The sequence below is a fragment of the Ambystoma mexicanum genome, chromosome 7q, assembly GCF_040938575.1.
Source record: "Ambystoma mexicanum isolate Mex_15411 chromosome 7q, UKY_AmexF1_1, whole genome shotgun sequence".
Classification (NCBI taxonomy): domain Eukaryota; kingdom Metazoa; phylum Chordata; class Amphibia; order Caudata; family Ambystomatidae; genus Ambystoma; species Ambystoma mexicanum.
The window spans coordinates 788,502,885-788,519,987 of NC_090941.1; the positions used below are offsets into that span (position 1 = coordinate 788,502,885).

The 17,103-nt window shown below is 44.3% G+C and overlaps 1 protein-coding gene across 3 annotated transcripts in view; it reads right to left on the reverse strand.

The window, feature by feature from the left end:
• Window positions 1-17,103, reverse strand: part of DYNC2H1 (dynein cytoplasmic 2 heavy chain 1) — a 3,314,293-nt gene that overhangs the window by 1,727,769 nt on the left and 1,569,421 nt on the right. For all 3 annotated transcript variants that reach the window (XM_069639013.1, XM_069639012.1, XM_069639011.1), the window contains exon 45: window positions 2,119-2,263. In XM_069639013.1, the coding sequence (XP_069495114.1) occupies window positions 2,119-2,263 (145 nt within the window). The remainder of the gene's footprint in view (window positions 1-2,118; window positions 2,264-17,103) is intronic.

Below are 17,103 nucleotides of genomic sequence, written 5' to 3' on the forward strand. Positions count from 1 at the left end.
TTCTACCTTTCCTGCATCTTTTAAGCATGCCTCGATCATTCCAATCTTAAAGAAACCTACTGCTGATCCTCTGCTTCTAATTTCCGTCCTATTTCGTGATTACCTTATCTTTCTAAGCTACTAGAGCGGCTCGTCTACTCTCAAATTTCTATGTTTGTCTCCAACTCGTCTATTCTTCCACAATTCCAAACAGGTTTTAGTCCTCTTCACTCCACTGAAACGGCTCTTCTTTCGGTGTCGAACTCTCTTCTTTCTGCGTGATACTCTAAACATTCATCCTTTCTTATTCTTCTAGATTTATCTACTGCTTTTGACACTGTTGATCACACTTTACTTTTGGCCTCATTTTCCTCTTTCGGTCTCACGGGCTCTGTTCCATCTTGGTTTTATTATTTTCTTTCTCACAGAACATTTTCAGTTTCCTGGGCAGGCAAATCTTCTAAATCTTTCCCGCTTGCCAATGGTATGCCTGAAGGGTCCGTTTTGGGCCCTTTTCTATTCTCTCTTTATACCTCTCATCTTGTAGCTATCATTTCTTCCTTTGGGCTATCTCACCACTTTCCTACGCCGACAACACACTCAACTTTTCTTTCCTTTTCCCCATTCTCTCCTGAAATTCATCCATCTCTTTCTGCCTGTCTAGTTGCTATTAAATCTTGGATGTCTTCCCACCGTCTTATGCTTAATGCCGAGAAGACTGAAGTTCTGTTTTTTTCTGCTAATAGCTTTCCTCATCATCTTTCTTCTTTTATTCTCTTTCCCCCCTCTAGGCTCTCAATTTCACCTATGGCACGAAAACATGGTCTTCACTTTGATACTAAGCTTTCGTTCTCACACCATATTTCACTAACATCTTGTTCCTGTTGTTTCCATCTGCACAACATTCGTAAAGCTTGTCCTTTTCTTACTTTTCAAGCATCTACACTTCTAATTTCTTCTTTAATACTTTCTACACTTTTCTATTGATCTACTGCCCTCTTTGGGCTCCCCAAATTTTGTCTTGCACCTCTTAAATCCGTATTCTATCCGTCTTCTACGTCTTCTCCTGTTTTGGGACTCTATTTCTTGTTCACTTGCATCTCTTGGTTGCTTCCCCTTTTCCTACTCAAATTAGGTTTAATTTTCTTGGTCTTGTTTTCAAATCTCTTCATGGTCTTAGTTATCTTACTGCCTTGATATCTTTCTATACTCCTTCCCGCTCTCTTCGCTCTTCCCAGTTTTTACTGTTAGCTCCTCGTCCTACTTGTGCCCAGTCTCGTTTATGCTCTTTTGAGCTTCTTGCTCCTCTTTACTGGAATGCTCTGCCTTACTCTCTCTGCTCTATTACCATCTATTCATTATTCCGTGCGTCGTTGAAGTCGTATCTGCTGCAATATTCCTGATTGACTGTTTTATATACAAATAAAATACAAAATAAAATACAAAACCTCCAAGTGGCTGCAACATGAGATGGGGTTCACCCTCTTGAGGTTACCAGTGATAGTATCGAAAACAAAAGGATCAAATGCCTTTTGTTCGACAGTGAAAGGATCGAAAAAAAAGGGTCACATTTTTTTTTTATTATTTTTTTTTATGGGGGGGGTCCCCCCAAATCCCCTGTTTTCTTTATTAAAAACATTTTTTTACCAACCCAAACTTAAAAAATAAATAAATAAAAAACAACCCTTTTTTCGATCCTTTTGCATTCGAGCAAAAGGTCATTCGATCCTTTTTTTTTCGATCGTTTGACTGGAAACTCCCTCTTGAAACTGTGGCTAGCTATATCTGGGAGTTAAGTTAATTGCAAATGTATTATACACAAAGGTTCTGAATGCTGTACTTTGATGGCTATGTGTGGAGCTGTATAATTTGATGGTGAGATTGTATAAAAATAAAAAAATCTTGCAATAGTGCTTTGACATTTATTCTATTTGCTTTCAATTAATAAGTTGGACAATTCACAATTACTTCAGTTTGGTTAGAGTTGTGCATCAACGAAAGGAGAAGGATATTAAGCCTTGCCTTTATGTAAACACTACTGGACAAATAGAACACATATGCTGAATTAAAATTGAAAGTAGTAGGGTACATTCAATGTATTAAGGTTGCATGTCTTTTATAGATAAAAGCAGAGCTTACCTGTTCATATACTTGTACCATGGATCCTGCAAGCTGATGTATTTTTGATAAAGGTCCCCAAGCTGAGTGATTCTTTAGATTTTTATGTATGACTGGTTCCAAATATGCGCTATAGATTGATTGAAGTTGATCCCTATCAGGATAGCTAAAAGTAAATTGGGGACAAGCCCAATAAATATTTGATCAAACATTATCACTTTTAAAACCTAAACTTGAACAAATAAAATATATACATATTAAATTAAATACGTTTCCGGCGACTGCTTGCACCTTCGTGGAGATTTACAATTCTTTGCAATTTTCCATTGAGCTAACATAAGATTCTAGAACTATCCTACACACGCCTAGCCCAGCAGTCTCATTAGATGGTGACATTTTCCATCTAGTACTTCCTGAACACCTCCTCTACTTTATTCTCACAGGAATGGAAAAATGTATTCCAGGGATAGCACTATTTATTGCAATGGCAGGGAATAGCTGGGCACTGCTAAAAAGTAAAAGTAAACCGCATATTTACTATACAATCTGCCTATGTAAATACTTCCACTCTACTTCATCAGTACACCACTTATATGAATAAGATTGTACATGTAAATATCACTGATTATTATAGTTACGGATCCTATGCATCTGTAAATTATCCTATGTCTGTAATTATGCTACTTATTTGAATAAGATTGCACATGTAAATATCACTGATTATCATACTCACGTATCCTATGCAATTGTTAATTTTCCTATGTCTGTAAATATGCTCAATATAATATATGCCAAACTTATGTTTTCTATTGTTGACTGTACCGCATTACCTGTTTTCCATGAATACATACTGTCTTATTGCCTTCTTGCAGTTTACTAACTGGTTTGCCAAAGCAGTGTCCAAACGAATTGAATGTTAGAAAGCTGTGCATCAAAACAGAATATTGTAGACTAAAACACGACACAGAAGTTAGCCACTCTTAGAGATCTGACAGCAATAACTGAAGTATAGAGAAGGCCATGCGTTCTCACAGATGTTCTTAACTGAAAAATGGTGAAATATCCTCTACCTTAATAAAGAGACGGTTAAAAGGTCTGGCTAGATCAGTCGATAATTCCATGAAGCAGAAGAACAAATTACTTACACCTCTCATTAAATGGCTTTTTCACCCCAGCTGTGGGTCGCAGGCCTGGCCTTAAATGGCCCGAGTCCGGGCAGGGCCGAGCGAAGCGAGGGTATCAGCGAGGGCTGGTGGCTGTTAAAGGCAGTACCCGTCTCCCACAGCAGGGTGAAAGCCATCCGCACCCCAGGGTTTATCCGGGGTGCAAATGTTTTTTTTTCATCTCGTGAGATTGGTGTTGCTTGCGCAACGAATCTCCAGAGACAAAGAAAAAAGAAGATGGCCGCCACCATAGGGGCTAGGTTTTTTCTATTTCTATGGTGGTGGCTGGGAGCGGAAGGAGTGCCGGGACCGGAGGATAAAGCTCCAGTCCAGCAGGTAAGTGGGGAGGTAGGTTCACCCAAGAGGTCGACAACTTATACATATTTAAGTTAAGTTAGCCACATCTTGTTAACCATTCCACATTTGACAGTGTACCTCTCAATGACATTCCCTCTTAATTGCAATGTTTGGCAGCGTGTTGTTATCCCACCCAATCACCCGTTACCCTATGACAATACACTATTCAATGCTCAGTTCTCAAGAGAGTCCCAAGCCCCACTCTGCTCAGAGATTGCAGGACAGGTCAAGTATATTTCACAGTGTAGGGGTTCAATCAGCCTTTCCCTCTGGACTTCAAAGCGGCTTCAAATCCGACAGGGCCTGCAACAAGTCCCACAGTTCATGTCAAGGGCTCTATCGTCGTGCCCCAGGGTCACCCCCAGATACCCTATCTGTGATATTAATCTCGGCTTTGACAGACTTCTTAAGATCCGTCAGCCAGCATCCCTGACGGGGCCCCCCAGTGCGCCTTCCATGCCATTGTGATCTGGAGTTTAGCCAGTGTCAACCCCAAAGGGAAAAACCGGACCAGCCCCTTATTACGCCTCCCCTTACCACATCCGAACAAGCCCAACAAATAAGTCTTTGTCGTCACTAGAGTGCACAGTCCGGTGAGTGCGGCTAGTTTATCTGTCAAACCAGTCCAGAAAATGCAGGCTGGCACGCAACCCCACCACATGTTTTTAAAGGAGCACAGTTCTCCCCTACAGCGCCAGCAGCTCGCACTCCCCTCCCACGCATTATGGCGATTACAACCAGAGTGACATAGGTATGCAGGACACACTTGTATTGTATCCATCTGAGGCAAGCATTTTGTGAGACATTTTTGTATACTGTAATGACTTTGTCCATTCACTGTCCGTCAGTGGTTCCCTCAGTTCATCGGTCCATTTATGTTGTTAACATTTTCCTGTACCCTAGTAGCCAATCCTGCACAAGAGGCGCCGGCACACTACAGACAAATCTTCTTACCCCATGCGTTCAGTATCTTGCTCTCCCTATCCGGGGGAGTGAGGGGGGGCAGAAGGGAACATGGTGTCTGAGGGTTCCGGCCTGTGCTTATTTGCCAAATCGTGGTCCAGCGTGAGAGCTGAAGCCTGTTTGGCCCAGAGTTCCAGCACTGGCCCCTATATTGCGTCATTGAAAGGCAATAGGGTCTCCTTTTTATGGACCATCGTCCAGGATGTCAGTCAATTCATACTGCCCCTTTGGACGTGAAGGAGCCAACAGCCCTAAGGGGTCAACTACCTTTGCCAATAAACAATGGAAAGCTGCCTGAGGCTTGCCTGGGGTGGCAGCAGGAAGCAGGCCCACCCCTGGTGAGGTATCCCAGTCAGTTGCCTCCTGCAAGTCGGCCACAAGGTCCACTAAGTCCCCATAAAACTCTTTTGGGAAATCCTTGACTTCCCTAGGGTGGAGGGGCTCCAGCCAGAAAGGGACTGGGTTACCCTCCTCGACATAAATTTCCTCCAAATTGTACATGTATGCTCTTCTGAGGACCTGAGGTCAGAGGACCGACGTCCGGAGATAGAACAGTGTGACTCTTAGACGTGTCCTCGTTGCATCTGTTTGCGGATTCCCTGCCGGCTCGTTCGGGTGCAGTGGGATCCGTCGGCTTGGCTGAGGCCATCAGCGCGAATGGTGTGACCACTGGCATCAGAACCGAAGCCGCCGGTGCTTGGCAAAGCTGTCAAGCATCTTCAATCTGAATGCCTCCCATTCATCTGGAGTAGAGGACTGGGTGGAAAAGGGTACACACAGGGCCTCTTCCTCCAGCACGACCTTGGAGTGGTGACTGCTCCTCTTCTTCGGCAACGAGGAACAAGGGTAGTGTCGCGCAGAACCGTCAGCAGACCTTAACCTCTTACAGAGTTTCTTCTTCTTTTTGTCCTTTCGGACTGGGGTCTGTTCCTCTGTGCCGCGGTCCATGCCAGGGAATTCAAACAGGTCTGTATAACATATTTCCTTATGGAGGAAGGTAAAATGTTTACCTCACGTTCTCGAAGAGCCTTCGGGTGCATGATTGGCACCACGAGTAGTCCTGTGTGTTGTGGTCTTCATCAAGACAGGCAAATATGGTGTGGGTTCGACATGGACATCTGACGACTGCAGTTCTTGCAGGGTATGAAACCCAGGAACATCTAAGAATTTGATAAAACAAATACATTTTAGAGTAGTGTTCCTAAAGCGTGCCGAGTGCATGGAAAAAAGGAACCGATGTCACAGGGCAGTGCCTCTATATGTACTGGCCCGGAGGTCATGTCCGGCGAACCCGACGCGCCCCCTGCAGGTGGAAAATGTTCTGAAGAGCAGCTGTGCTGCGAGATAGATATCAAAGATAAGGAATCCGTGGTAGGAAGGAGTGCATTAGAGTACCAGTTGTGTGACAGCTTTCACTCTGAATGTGCCATCATGCCGAACAAGGTGCTGCCTCGCTAAAAACACACATGAAGCAGCTGACAAAGGTATTTCTAAAGACAAGATGGGTGAGGATGCAGAAATAAATTTAATTAATATAAACATTGAATAATGTGAAATGATAGGGCTATTGTAGGTAGAGATGCATAACTGATGCTAATAGCAGGCTTTATAGTTTAAAATAAAACGGTTTGGCAGATGGGCTGCTAAAACAGAAAAACCACACAGCCTAAACCTGAAGACACAGAATGTACGCATGCACATTTCTGTCACGACCCAAGAAAAGCTATGCACACCTCCATCCACCATCCCCCACCTAAAAGGTGCATTAATTAACGCTAGATTCAAGATTGCTCATGCCATTGAGATTGCTGATCTCATCCAGACCGAAAACCTTGACTTCTTGGCCATTACGGAATCCTGGCTTCATGCCGCTGCAGGACCTGCCAGCATGTTAGCGATCCCTAATGGTTACACCATCCTAAGATCAGACAGAAGCGAAGCCCGTGGAGGCGGCATAGCCCTTATTGTTAAATCTAACTTATCTACCAGGCTAGCTCCATCTAACGACACTAAATCCTGCGAAAGCCTAACAGCTAAATTAGTTATTAACAACTCTCAAACCCTCACCATCTACCTGATTTATAGACCTCCAGGCCCTATTGGAACCTTTGAGGAGGACATTGCCACCACTTTATCTCATAACCTTAAAAAATCATCACAGGTTATCCTGTTAGGGGACGTTAACCTGGGTTTCAACGACCAAAACGACCCACATGCAAGTAGAGTAGAAAACCTACTCTCTGAACTAGGCTTCTCACAAAGAATACTTCGCCCTACCCACAACAAAGGTAGAATACTCGATTGGGTGGCAGACCACAATTGCAACGCCTCCATCCTATCGATCTCCCCCCAAATTTGGACAGACCACCACCTTCTAACATTTGCTCTAGAAATGGACAGACCTATTCCTACCTTAGCCCAGCCAGCACCGTCCATCCCGACAAGGAATAAGAAAAACATCACCCCAGATAACCTACTCCCGCTCATCCACCCTACACTTAATTCACTACCAGATAACTTGGACCCTGAAACTCTAGTGAATGAGTATAACAAAATTATGTCCTCTGCACTGGACTCAATTGCACCACTTAAAATGAGACAAAGGAAACCCAAAGCCCACCTCAATTCCTGGTACACCCCCCACCTAAAAACACTTTGCACCAAAAAAAGACAATGTGAGGTTGCATGGAAACTACAACCCTCTGAAGAAAATAAAAACACTTTAAGGGACATATCTACCCTCTACAAAAAGGAAATACTGTCGGCTAAACGGGAAACCTACAACGCTAGAATAGCCCAAGCCAACTCTAGCATGAAGGAACTCTTCATCATCCTAAAGGAAATGGAATCTCCCATCCCAGTGCCAGACAACTGTGTCAAAGATAAACTATGGTGCTCCAATATTCAGCAAGCCCTAGCTAACAAAGTGAAAACTCTCCAATCCAAAATTGCCAAGAAAAAATCCTCACTTAGTCTGGATACTAAGCCCAAAATTACTATCACCCCTCCTAACAATAACATTGACACTCCTCGCTTCAAGTTCTCTAAAGTATCTATTATTGAGACTGAAAAAATCATACTGTCACTCAAACCATCAAATTGCCAGGGGGACCAATGTCCAGGCCCACTGATAAACGACGCAGCCAGAGACGTGGCTCCCTTTATCTCAAAACTTATTAACGCCTCGTTCGCAACAGGGTCTATACCTAGTAATCTAAAAGAATCCTGGGTACTCCCACTGCTTAAAAAACAGACACTAGACCCAGCCATACCCACGAATTACCGCCCAATCACCACCATGCCATTCCCCCTAAAAATCATAGATAAAGTGGCATATTCACAAATTCAGAAACACCTTGAAACTAACAACTTGTTAGGGGTACGGCAGTCTGGCTTCCGTCCTCAGCACGGGACCGAAACAGCTCTCTTAGACCTAAAGGCGCAAATCGACGAGTTAAGGGATCAAGGAAAAACAGCCTTACTCCTCCTCCTCGACTTATCAGCTGCATTCGACCTTGTTGATCACAAGGTCCTTTGTAGGCATTTGAATATGGCCACGCACTTCTCTGAAGAAGCCACAGATTGGATCCAATCTTTCCTCAATAATAGGACCATGAGAGTCTTCACCACCACTGCGGCAGCAGACTCCATCCCCATCACATGCGGCGTGCCCCAGGGATCTTGCGTTTCTCCTACACTTTACGACATCTTCACAAAGCCCCTTTTCGATGATATGGACCTTCTTGGTATCACCTACACTAACTATGCAGATGATAATCAGATTCTCCTACCACTTACTAGTGATTACGACAAGGATTTGGCCTTGGTGAACAGGGTGTATCTCATCATCCAGGCATGGATGGCCACTCACGGACTATGCCTGCATGATGACAAAACTGAAATCATTATCCTTGGCACACCCTCTAAACTGGGCCCCAACTACTCCACTTTTAACATTGATAATAACCAAATCACAAACGCTCACGCGGTAAACACTCTGGGTTTCTACCTGGACTCCACCCTCTCTTTCAACAAACAGGTCAACGCGATGGCTTCTGCCACCGCCTACAGCTGTAAACTGTTAAGAGCAGGCAAACCCTTCCTATCTAACAACAGCTGCATCACACTTGCGAGAGCGCTCGTGTTATCGAAGTTGGACTATTGCAACTCGCTCTACATTGGGGCCAATAAGGAAGTTATCAAAAGAATTCAAATCTTGCAGAACAATGCGCTTAGAGCAGCACTAGGTATTCCCAGGAGAGCCCACATCACCCAATTTAGAAGAGCCAATAACTGGCTTTCTACTCATGAGAAAATCCAGCTAAAAGTAGCCTCACTTGTTTACAAATGTCTAAACAATGCCGCACCACGTTACCTTTCTGCGAGATTCATGAGAATAAAACCAACAAGACTCACCAGATCCGCTAACTCTAACAACATTTCTACACCTAGATTTAAACTGTCCAGAGTCAGTGGCTGTAGCTTTCAGGTGAAAGCAGCTCAACTTTGGAACTCCCTACCATCCACCCTGCAGACAGATCAACCATACCTCACTTTCCGACATAACCTCACAAGGTGGATCAAAGACGCAGACAAATAATAGACCACCAATTGCCTGGACCTATCCCGAACGTCCCTCCACCTTTTGCATTTTTGCACACACCTACCTCCTAGCAGTTACTGCCTGTCTGAGTAGGACTGTAAATACGTGTATCAATATTCTTGCTTTTTTGTATATTTTGTGTATATTTCTTGTTTTCTTTATTTGCCATGTGTTTTTGTAACTAAGCTGTAAATTGTCACATAAAATGCGCCCGGTTACCCATGGGTCTGGTGCGCAATACAAGTAATAAAACAAACAAACCAAGCTGGTTACAAGCAAAGGTCAAAACAACCAAGCCATCTGCTGTCACACAACATTCACATATTACTACTGCATGGGTTCAAGTCAAAGCTGGATACAAAAACGTCCAGGATAAGGCTGTGGTGTTGTGCGATGCAGGAGACGCTGCCCGACGACACGTAGCTCGCAAGTCAACTTTCCACGCTCCTGAGTCTTTAAGATCGGACCCTCTGCTGCAAAGCCCTCGTAGGACAGGGCAGCAATGTTGTGTGACACCGGTGTTTGATGGCGATGGGGTAGCGGTGCAGATTGCAAGCGTGGACGATTTGACCCTCCATCTGCATCCGCAAGGAAAGAAGGTGCGAGGAGGCAGAGTAGCATTGCTGCATTCCACGCACCTCCCTGACCTTGCACGTCTGTCCTATTCTCCCTATTGCCACATGTGCGTCCCCCTTACACCTGTTCCCTGCTTCCCCCCGCCTGCGCATCTGCCTTAATCCCTTTCCGTACTTGCGTTCCTATGCAACTTATGCCCAGCTCCCCCGTTCTTCGCGCCACATGCGTTCCCTCGCAACATAGACCCTGATTCCCCTGCATGTGAACGCACCCCCTCTCCCTTTCCCTACCCTCGTTGATCCTTAACTTACCCCCAGCTCCCCTTCCTCTTCGTGCCACGTGTGTTCCCTTGCAACTTAGGCCCCACACGCCCTGTCTTGCGTGCCACATGCGCTCCCTCACAACTTAGGCCCAGCTCCCCCCGTCTTCGCACCACATGCGTCCCCAAGCAACCTATCCCTGCTCACTAGACCTAGAGCATCCCTCTCTGTGTTGCTTCCCACGTTCTTGTCCCAGCTGCACCAGCCTTGCACATCCCTAGAAGCGTTGCCCCCCCATGCAATCTCCCCCGCTCCCCTGGCCTAGCGCATCCCTCTCTGCGTTGCTCTCCATGTAAATTGTTCCCGCTCCCCTGGCCTTGAGCCTCCAACTCGGCGTTGCTCCCCATGCAACCCAGGCAAGCTTCCCTCCTCTCCTTCCTCTTCAGGGTCCCCTGAGCTGTGACCAGTGTACTGTTCCCTGCTTGTGTCTCTGCATTCCACGCCCTTTTGTACTGTGATTATTGTATTGTCATTCAATTGATCACTTGTTTTTTCCCTCTGACTTCCAGGTCTCCTTGCATTACCACAGTTTGCGTATTTTGTTTTGTAGTGTTACCATTGTATTGTTTACATGCTGCATCGTGTGTATTTGTCTTCCCCTCTGGAGGATCAGCTGTGTATTCTGTATTGTACTTGCATTCTCATGCCCTCGAGGACCATTGCAGTGTACATTTGTTGCTTGCACTGTTTTCTCCACTCACGCTAGGGCCCCGCAAGGTTCCAGTGTTTTTGTTCTGTGGTGTACTTACTTGTTGCCCCCTTCATTGTATGACCCCCCCTGTGTGCCTCCCTCCTGTTTGCTCCTAGTGTGTGACCCCCCCGTACCCTAGTATGTGACCGCCCTCTCCCTCCTGCTTGGGATGCCCTCCTCCCCTTATTCTCGCCCTCACCTTCGATGGTGCTCTGTCTCCCCTATCTACTCTAACTGCTATTTTTTTTTAAATGTGTTTATTGTTTGGTTTATTGCGAACCTTTTACAATCACAATATATCAAATCCCAGCCTCCCCCAACAACAATTAAAATCCATGCAACATCCCATGGTTCCCTCCTCAGCTCTCTTAAAATCTTAATCTAAATGAGGTTGTTCTTTACATCACAACACTAAAATTTCCATCAGGAATTTCGTTGCTGCTACAATCATTGCAATATTTTCACCCAGTATAAACATTTCCCACCACTCCTCCATAGTTAGCATCTTATATCTAGAGAAAACTTCCCCCAGATATTTAATTTTCAAATCCGTCAGTTCCTCCCATTCTGTCAGAAGGTGCTTCGTTGTTTCCACCTTGTCACCTCTCCTACAGAACCTCACAACGGGTTGGAATCCTCCAACTGCTTCCTTGCTGATTGAATCTCTCTCGTTGGGAGGATATTCAAACACATCCTCACAAACATATTCCTATGTTTATAGCTGGGTAATTTTACTAGGTATCTCGAAACCTGGTTTATCATCCTTCTATCGAGAGGTTGGGTAAGCTCTAGTTTATAAGATCTTTTGTTGATAGTAGTAATCCAATCCATGCAGCATATTTGAATTTTTACCTTATCTGGACTGGATAGAAGCACTTTTTTCGTTAACTCAACTATGGCCAACCATTCAAAACGTCTTTGTTTCTATCCCACCAAAATGTCATCATCTTGTCCTCGTTACTCCTTTCCTTTCAGTACGTCAAATGGTGAGGGGTTAAAACCCTCTATACATTTCCTGAATAAACTTGTATTTCCATCTCACCATTGAATCCAGTGACTGTAAACTCAATTCAATCCCCACGAAAGCAATCTGTATTGATTTTGGAAGGCCCAGTACGCGCTTCCAAAAGAGGCCCTCCAATAGTTCCCAAGATGCAGACGGCATGTTCAGGGCCGTTTCCGCACCATACAGAAGGATTGGGGTTACCTTTTGCTTATAAAAGGTAATTATTGGCATCAGCGTTAATTTGCCAAATCTACTCTGCAGAGCCAAGGTCTGTGCCGCAAGTCTTCCACATTTAAATCTCAGCCCATCCATCCACAGCTTCTCTTTTATATTACAATTTATCAAAACTCCCAAGTATGTCATTGAATCAATAACATCTATTTTGGCAACACCAATTACCCGGTTGAAATTGGGACTCTTCTCACAGGCATTGGAAAGCACCAGGATTTTAGTTTTCTTTACAATGATTTTGAGCTCATTAAGTTGGAAGCAAATTTGAAGCTGGGTCAATCGCCTTTGGAGGAAGATAGGGGTGAGATCGATAACCACCACACCATCGGAGTACAGTACATCATCCAAGAGATCGGCTGGCCGTTCAACTTTGGTGGAAATGCTCTTACCCCTTCTTGGCTCAACCCCATATCAACAAGAGAGATTAAAAATCATAGGCGCCATAGGGCAACCTTGCTTCAATCCTCTAAAGGTTGAGATTGGGCGAGTAAGTAGACCCTTGGCTGACATTCTTATTTGAACTAAGGTGCCGGAGTAAAGAGCCCTTATTAGCTCTAATAGATCCAGAGGACAAGCCCAATTCGATCGTTTCTGCCAGAGTTTGCTTCAACTAATACTATGGAAGGTTTGCTCCAGATCTTTATAAGCCAAATAAACCTTCTGGTTAGTTTTAATCGCCCTCATTTTAAGTATGTTTAACAGGAATAGATTCAGGCTTGTCCCCACCCCTGGGACAAAGCCTGCTTGCCTCACATCAAGGTGCCCTGACTCTCGTATCCACTTATTCAGGTACTTTAAAAAGTATGGAGGCAAAGAGCTTTCCCAGGGTATCCAGCAGGGCTATGTGTCTATAATTCTTTGACTCGTCCCCGTCTCCTTTCTTATAGATGGGGACGACCAGGGCCTTTCTCCATGAGGGAGGGATTGTTCTGGTAGCTAGAACTTGATTGAAGAGGCTCCAACAGAATTGCACCCATTCTTCAAGATTCTCCTTTAGAATATTATTACTCAGGCCATCCGGGCCTGCCGCTCTAGATGTATTTAGTTTTTTTTTAATCAAAATCTGTATGCCCTCTCTATCAAATTCTATAGACCATGGACCAGAAACATTTCCCTTATTCATCCCGAGAGCATCATCAGAGCCACTAAAGAGAGTTGAGAAATACTTTATCCACACCTTTGCTGGGACCGTTGGGACAATAGTGGCTAGTTGCAATGTGGCATTATTATTAAGAAGCTTCCATAGATCTCTTGTATTTTTATTAGATAAGATCTTCATTACCATTCCGCCATCTTCCTGGAAACGTTTAGCTTAAGTTGCCAATAGCCAGTTTTTATATTGCTGTCTGAGCGTCATAGATCTGCTCTCCGAATTATTTTCATATGTCTCACTTCATGGCTCGGGTAGTGCAATCTATCGAACTCCGGTCCTGTCCTAGCCCCAGGCTTAGTTCTCAAGTCCATTACAACTCCTATATGGTCTATTCCTCCCGCATTTCCCTCCAAGGTCTTTTGGTATCTAGATACAATATTTTGGATGTCCCTAGGTATGATTCTGAGACAGGTCCCACCCTGATTGACATTAAGAGCGTCTGTCATTACTTGTGGGCCTACAGTATTCCATCCCCCTAAGGTCAAAATAAGAAGGTGATGATCATTATTTGCCATAGGAATGATTTCCAGGCAGGTCAACCGCTCAGCTAGACCCCCTGACACAAAATAGTAATCTAAGTGTGCTGCACACTTTCCCCGAGACCACATAGTTTTCCTGGGAATATCTCCTTTCAACTGACCATTAACCATACCCATGTCAAGTTGCTTGAGTTCTGATGCCCAAAGGTCCGCCCTCCTGGACAGTAAACGCTTGGGTAATTCTGCCCCTGCTTCATCCAGATATCTTATATTGAGATCACCGCATAATACTATATGGTGGTTATTCGCTGGTATTCTTGCCTCATCTATTGCGTTAGTAACTGCCCCCACAAATTCTTTATCTTCCACCCCCAGAGGGTTCCAATATAGATTAATTATAACTAGTATGAGCAGAGTTTTGCCCTCCCCCTTTCCCAGGACAGGGTCACCACCTGCATGAAGGGATTAAGGTTTTTTTGATTGGAGAATAGCAAATGGACCACCCTTCTTTACCATTTTCAATAGAACTGCCGACGGCCTTCCCACCTTTCTCTGGATGGCGGGATTGAAACATATATCAAAGTCCTCACACATAGGTTTGTTCGAAAGCCATGTCACCTGCATGCAGCATACATCATAAGCAGTCATATCCAAGCCCTCCTCCTTAAACAAATGTGTAAATCCATGTGTGTTCCACAAGGCTATGCGTAGCAGGTGATCTTGAGTGGTTGGAAGTCATATACTTGAAGCCTGTGCAAGCGTTGTAGCCAGCCAACACCAATCAGATAAGTCACTTGGCAATGTCTTTTTCTGTGGACACATTTCTATACTTCTTGCTTGCCCACCACCACCTTCCACAGTCACTTTCAATTCAATAGATTTCCCAATTCCCGGTGCGGATGATCTTGAGGGGGCAACACCTAACCGCTTGTTGATATAATTGCAGCCAGACAGAGGATTTCTATCACCCATTGAATTCATATCACAATCTCAGAGGTTATTTTGGTATCGTGGAATATCTTCATTAGTGTTCGTACTTACAGGATGGAAGCCCTCTAATATTTCAAATCCCAACAGGAGGAAGTCAGCACCCGCCTTCACCAGGGAGTTTCGAACAAGCGTTGAGTGAAGATATACAGTCACTCAATCATGACGCGTTTCATTTACGAATTCCACGATCTTAATTGAACAATAGAGCAACTTTAGGACATTCTTCCGATTCATAATCAGTCCATCTCTTTCAGGAATCAGACGTTCAATAGACACCAAATTGTTCACAGCACCTTGGAAAGCATGAACCATAGTCTTCCTTCTCCTAGATCTAGTTTCTCTTTGGCCTAGAATTTTTACATGACAAGGCTCTATATAAACCTTGGGTTTCTCCAGCAAACTAGATCTGCGTTGTTCCAATGTGAGGAAGGGAATTGAAGTATGTTGCCCTGACTTCAACTCTATTTGAGGTGCAGTTATAATTTCCTCACTTACGATTAGAGGAGGGATGTTTATCAGTATCTCTTCTTTGTCATCCATATCATAGGTGGCATTCACCAATAATTTATTCTCCATGATTACAACATCAGAGTATGTAGAGAGATTCATTAGAATGCCAGGGTTCTCATCAAACATCTCTTGCTCTATAGTTGATTTGTTGGTGACATTTAGAGGGGGGCAGACTTGAATGTTGGCCTCGCTTTGGTTTAGGAGCCATCTGTAGCGCTGGTAAGTGTTTCGAAGAAAAGATCTTGATCCATTCGGATGGCCTTTTTTAAAAATGTTGCTGATTATTTTTACTTTTTGTTGTTGTTTGGAGGTATCCTTCTTTCTTCTTGGTTCCTGAGGACCGGTATTCCCAAAGACTGGGTAGAATCTATCTTCCTTGTCTGTAATACAGGTTTTTGCTTTTTTAATTGAAAGGCATCCTCAGCGTCTGGGTTTCTCTGGATGACCTGTGCCCTCTGAAACACTTGTGTACAAGCGTGATAGAAATAAAATATCAATCAATCCCCCATTGGCCACTGTGTCCTGTGCCTGTATTGGTATCAGCGTAGGGTTGTTCCTTTGATCGCTTTCATTTCCTTTGCGAGTGCTGTCGTGGCAATGTTGCTGTAATGGCAGGGTCCAAGGATCCGCAATTCAGCGTTCTGGCTCCTAGGCATCCCCTGCTAATCTGGGGGAAGGAAATTGTGAGAATTCTCAACCGGAGGACTAGACTTCAATAGCCTCCCAGTGATTGCTTCCTTTTGATGTCTTAGCCACTTCATTTGATGTAGGATTGAGGCCATCAATGTTGTTTTCTCAGCTACTTCGCCCTCGCTAGGTCAAAAAGTCTGGTTTGCCACTGGGCAGTTAGCTCAGCTTCTTTGTCAAGCCAAGCCTGCACCGCTCGGGTAAATGATTCCATATAACTCAGTTTTGTATGCGATATTGCCAGTAAGGTTGCTTGATCTTTGATTGTATGATTAAGATTTCCATATAGTTTTAGAAATGTGTTTACTGCCACCGTTAGCTCTGCCATTACTAAATTCTGCAATTGCACATGATCAATCCCCTCATTGGACCGTGCATGATATTGTCCCAGGCCCCTTGATGGCTGGTTCAGGTGAGACTCTGAGGAGGTAGATGTAACTGAAGCAGCTGAGAGTGTTTGTCAGTCGACATTATTACGGGTTGGTGCTTCCTGCAACCTATAAACTGTCTCCGTAGCTCTCCTTGGACTCCTACCGCTTCTGGGCCACTAGGGCTATCGATTAATGCTGTAGCCACACTAGAGGGCAACTGATTTCTGCTGGAATATGCAAAGAAGCGGTCCCTATTATGCAGCATCAAGGGAGTGGAGATATTAAACCCATCATTGTCACTTAACCTGCGCTGATGACACCTCGTTGAGTTTAAGGTCGCTGCATATTGTGCCAATCTGATCTCCAATGCAGCATGTTGGCGTTCTAATAGCGCTCCAGGAGAGTATGGCGACATCAGGCTAACCTTATCCCTTGTTGTCTCAAGGGGAGGCACCACTGCATATTCTGGAGAGTTAGGGGCGATTAAAAACTGCTTTGAGGTATGAATAATCATCCTCCCAAGTTGATGCCTCAACAGACATTAGATCTTTGCTTCCCCCCAGCCTGTCAGTTGAATCTGTCCTTGGGCATGCAAGCTCCTCCAATTGTTAATTGTAATGTAATTTGTATGCACTCTTTATGTAATTTGTTAATTGTATTGGAAACTAACTGCACTTGAATTGTAACCTGTAAACTTGCGTCTAGATAGCTTCGGGTTAAGAGCGCCATATAAATAAATAAACTAAACTAAGCGTTCGGAGAAGAGAGCCTAAGACCATGAACAATAGCACAAGTGTCTTGTAGCAGATATCAACAGTGCACGAGGCAACCCTACGCCGATAAGCAGGAGCGAGGGAAGCTTCTGCGCCCGTGGTACCGGTTTTGACTCCAATGAAGAAGAAAGCC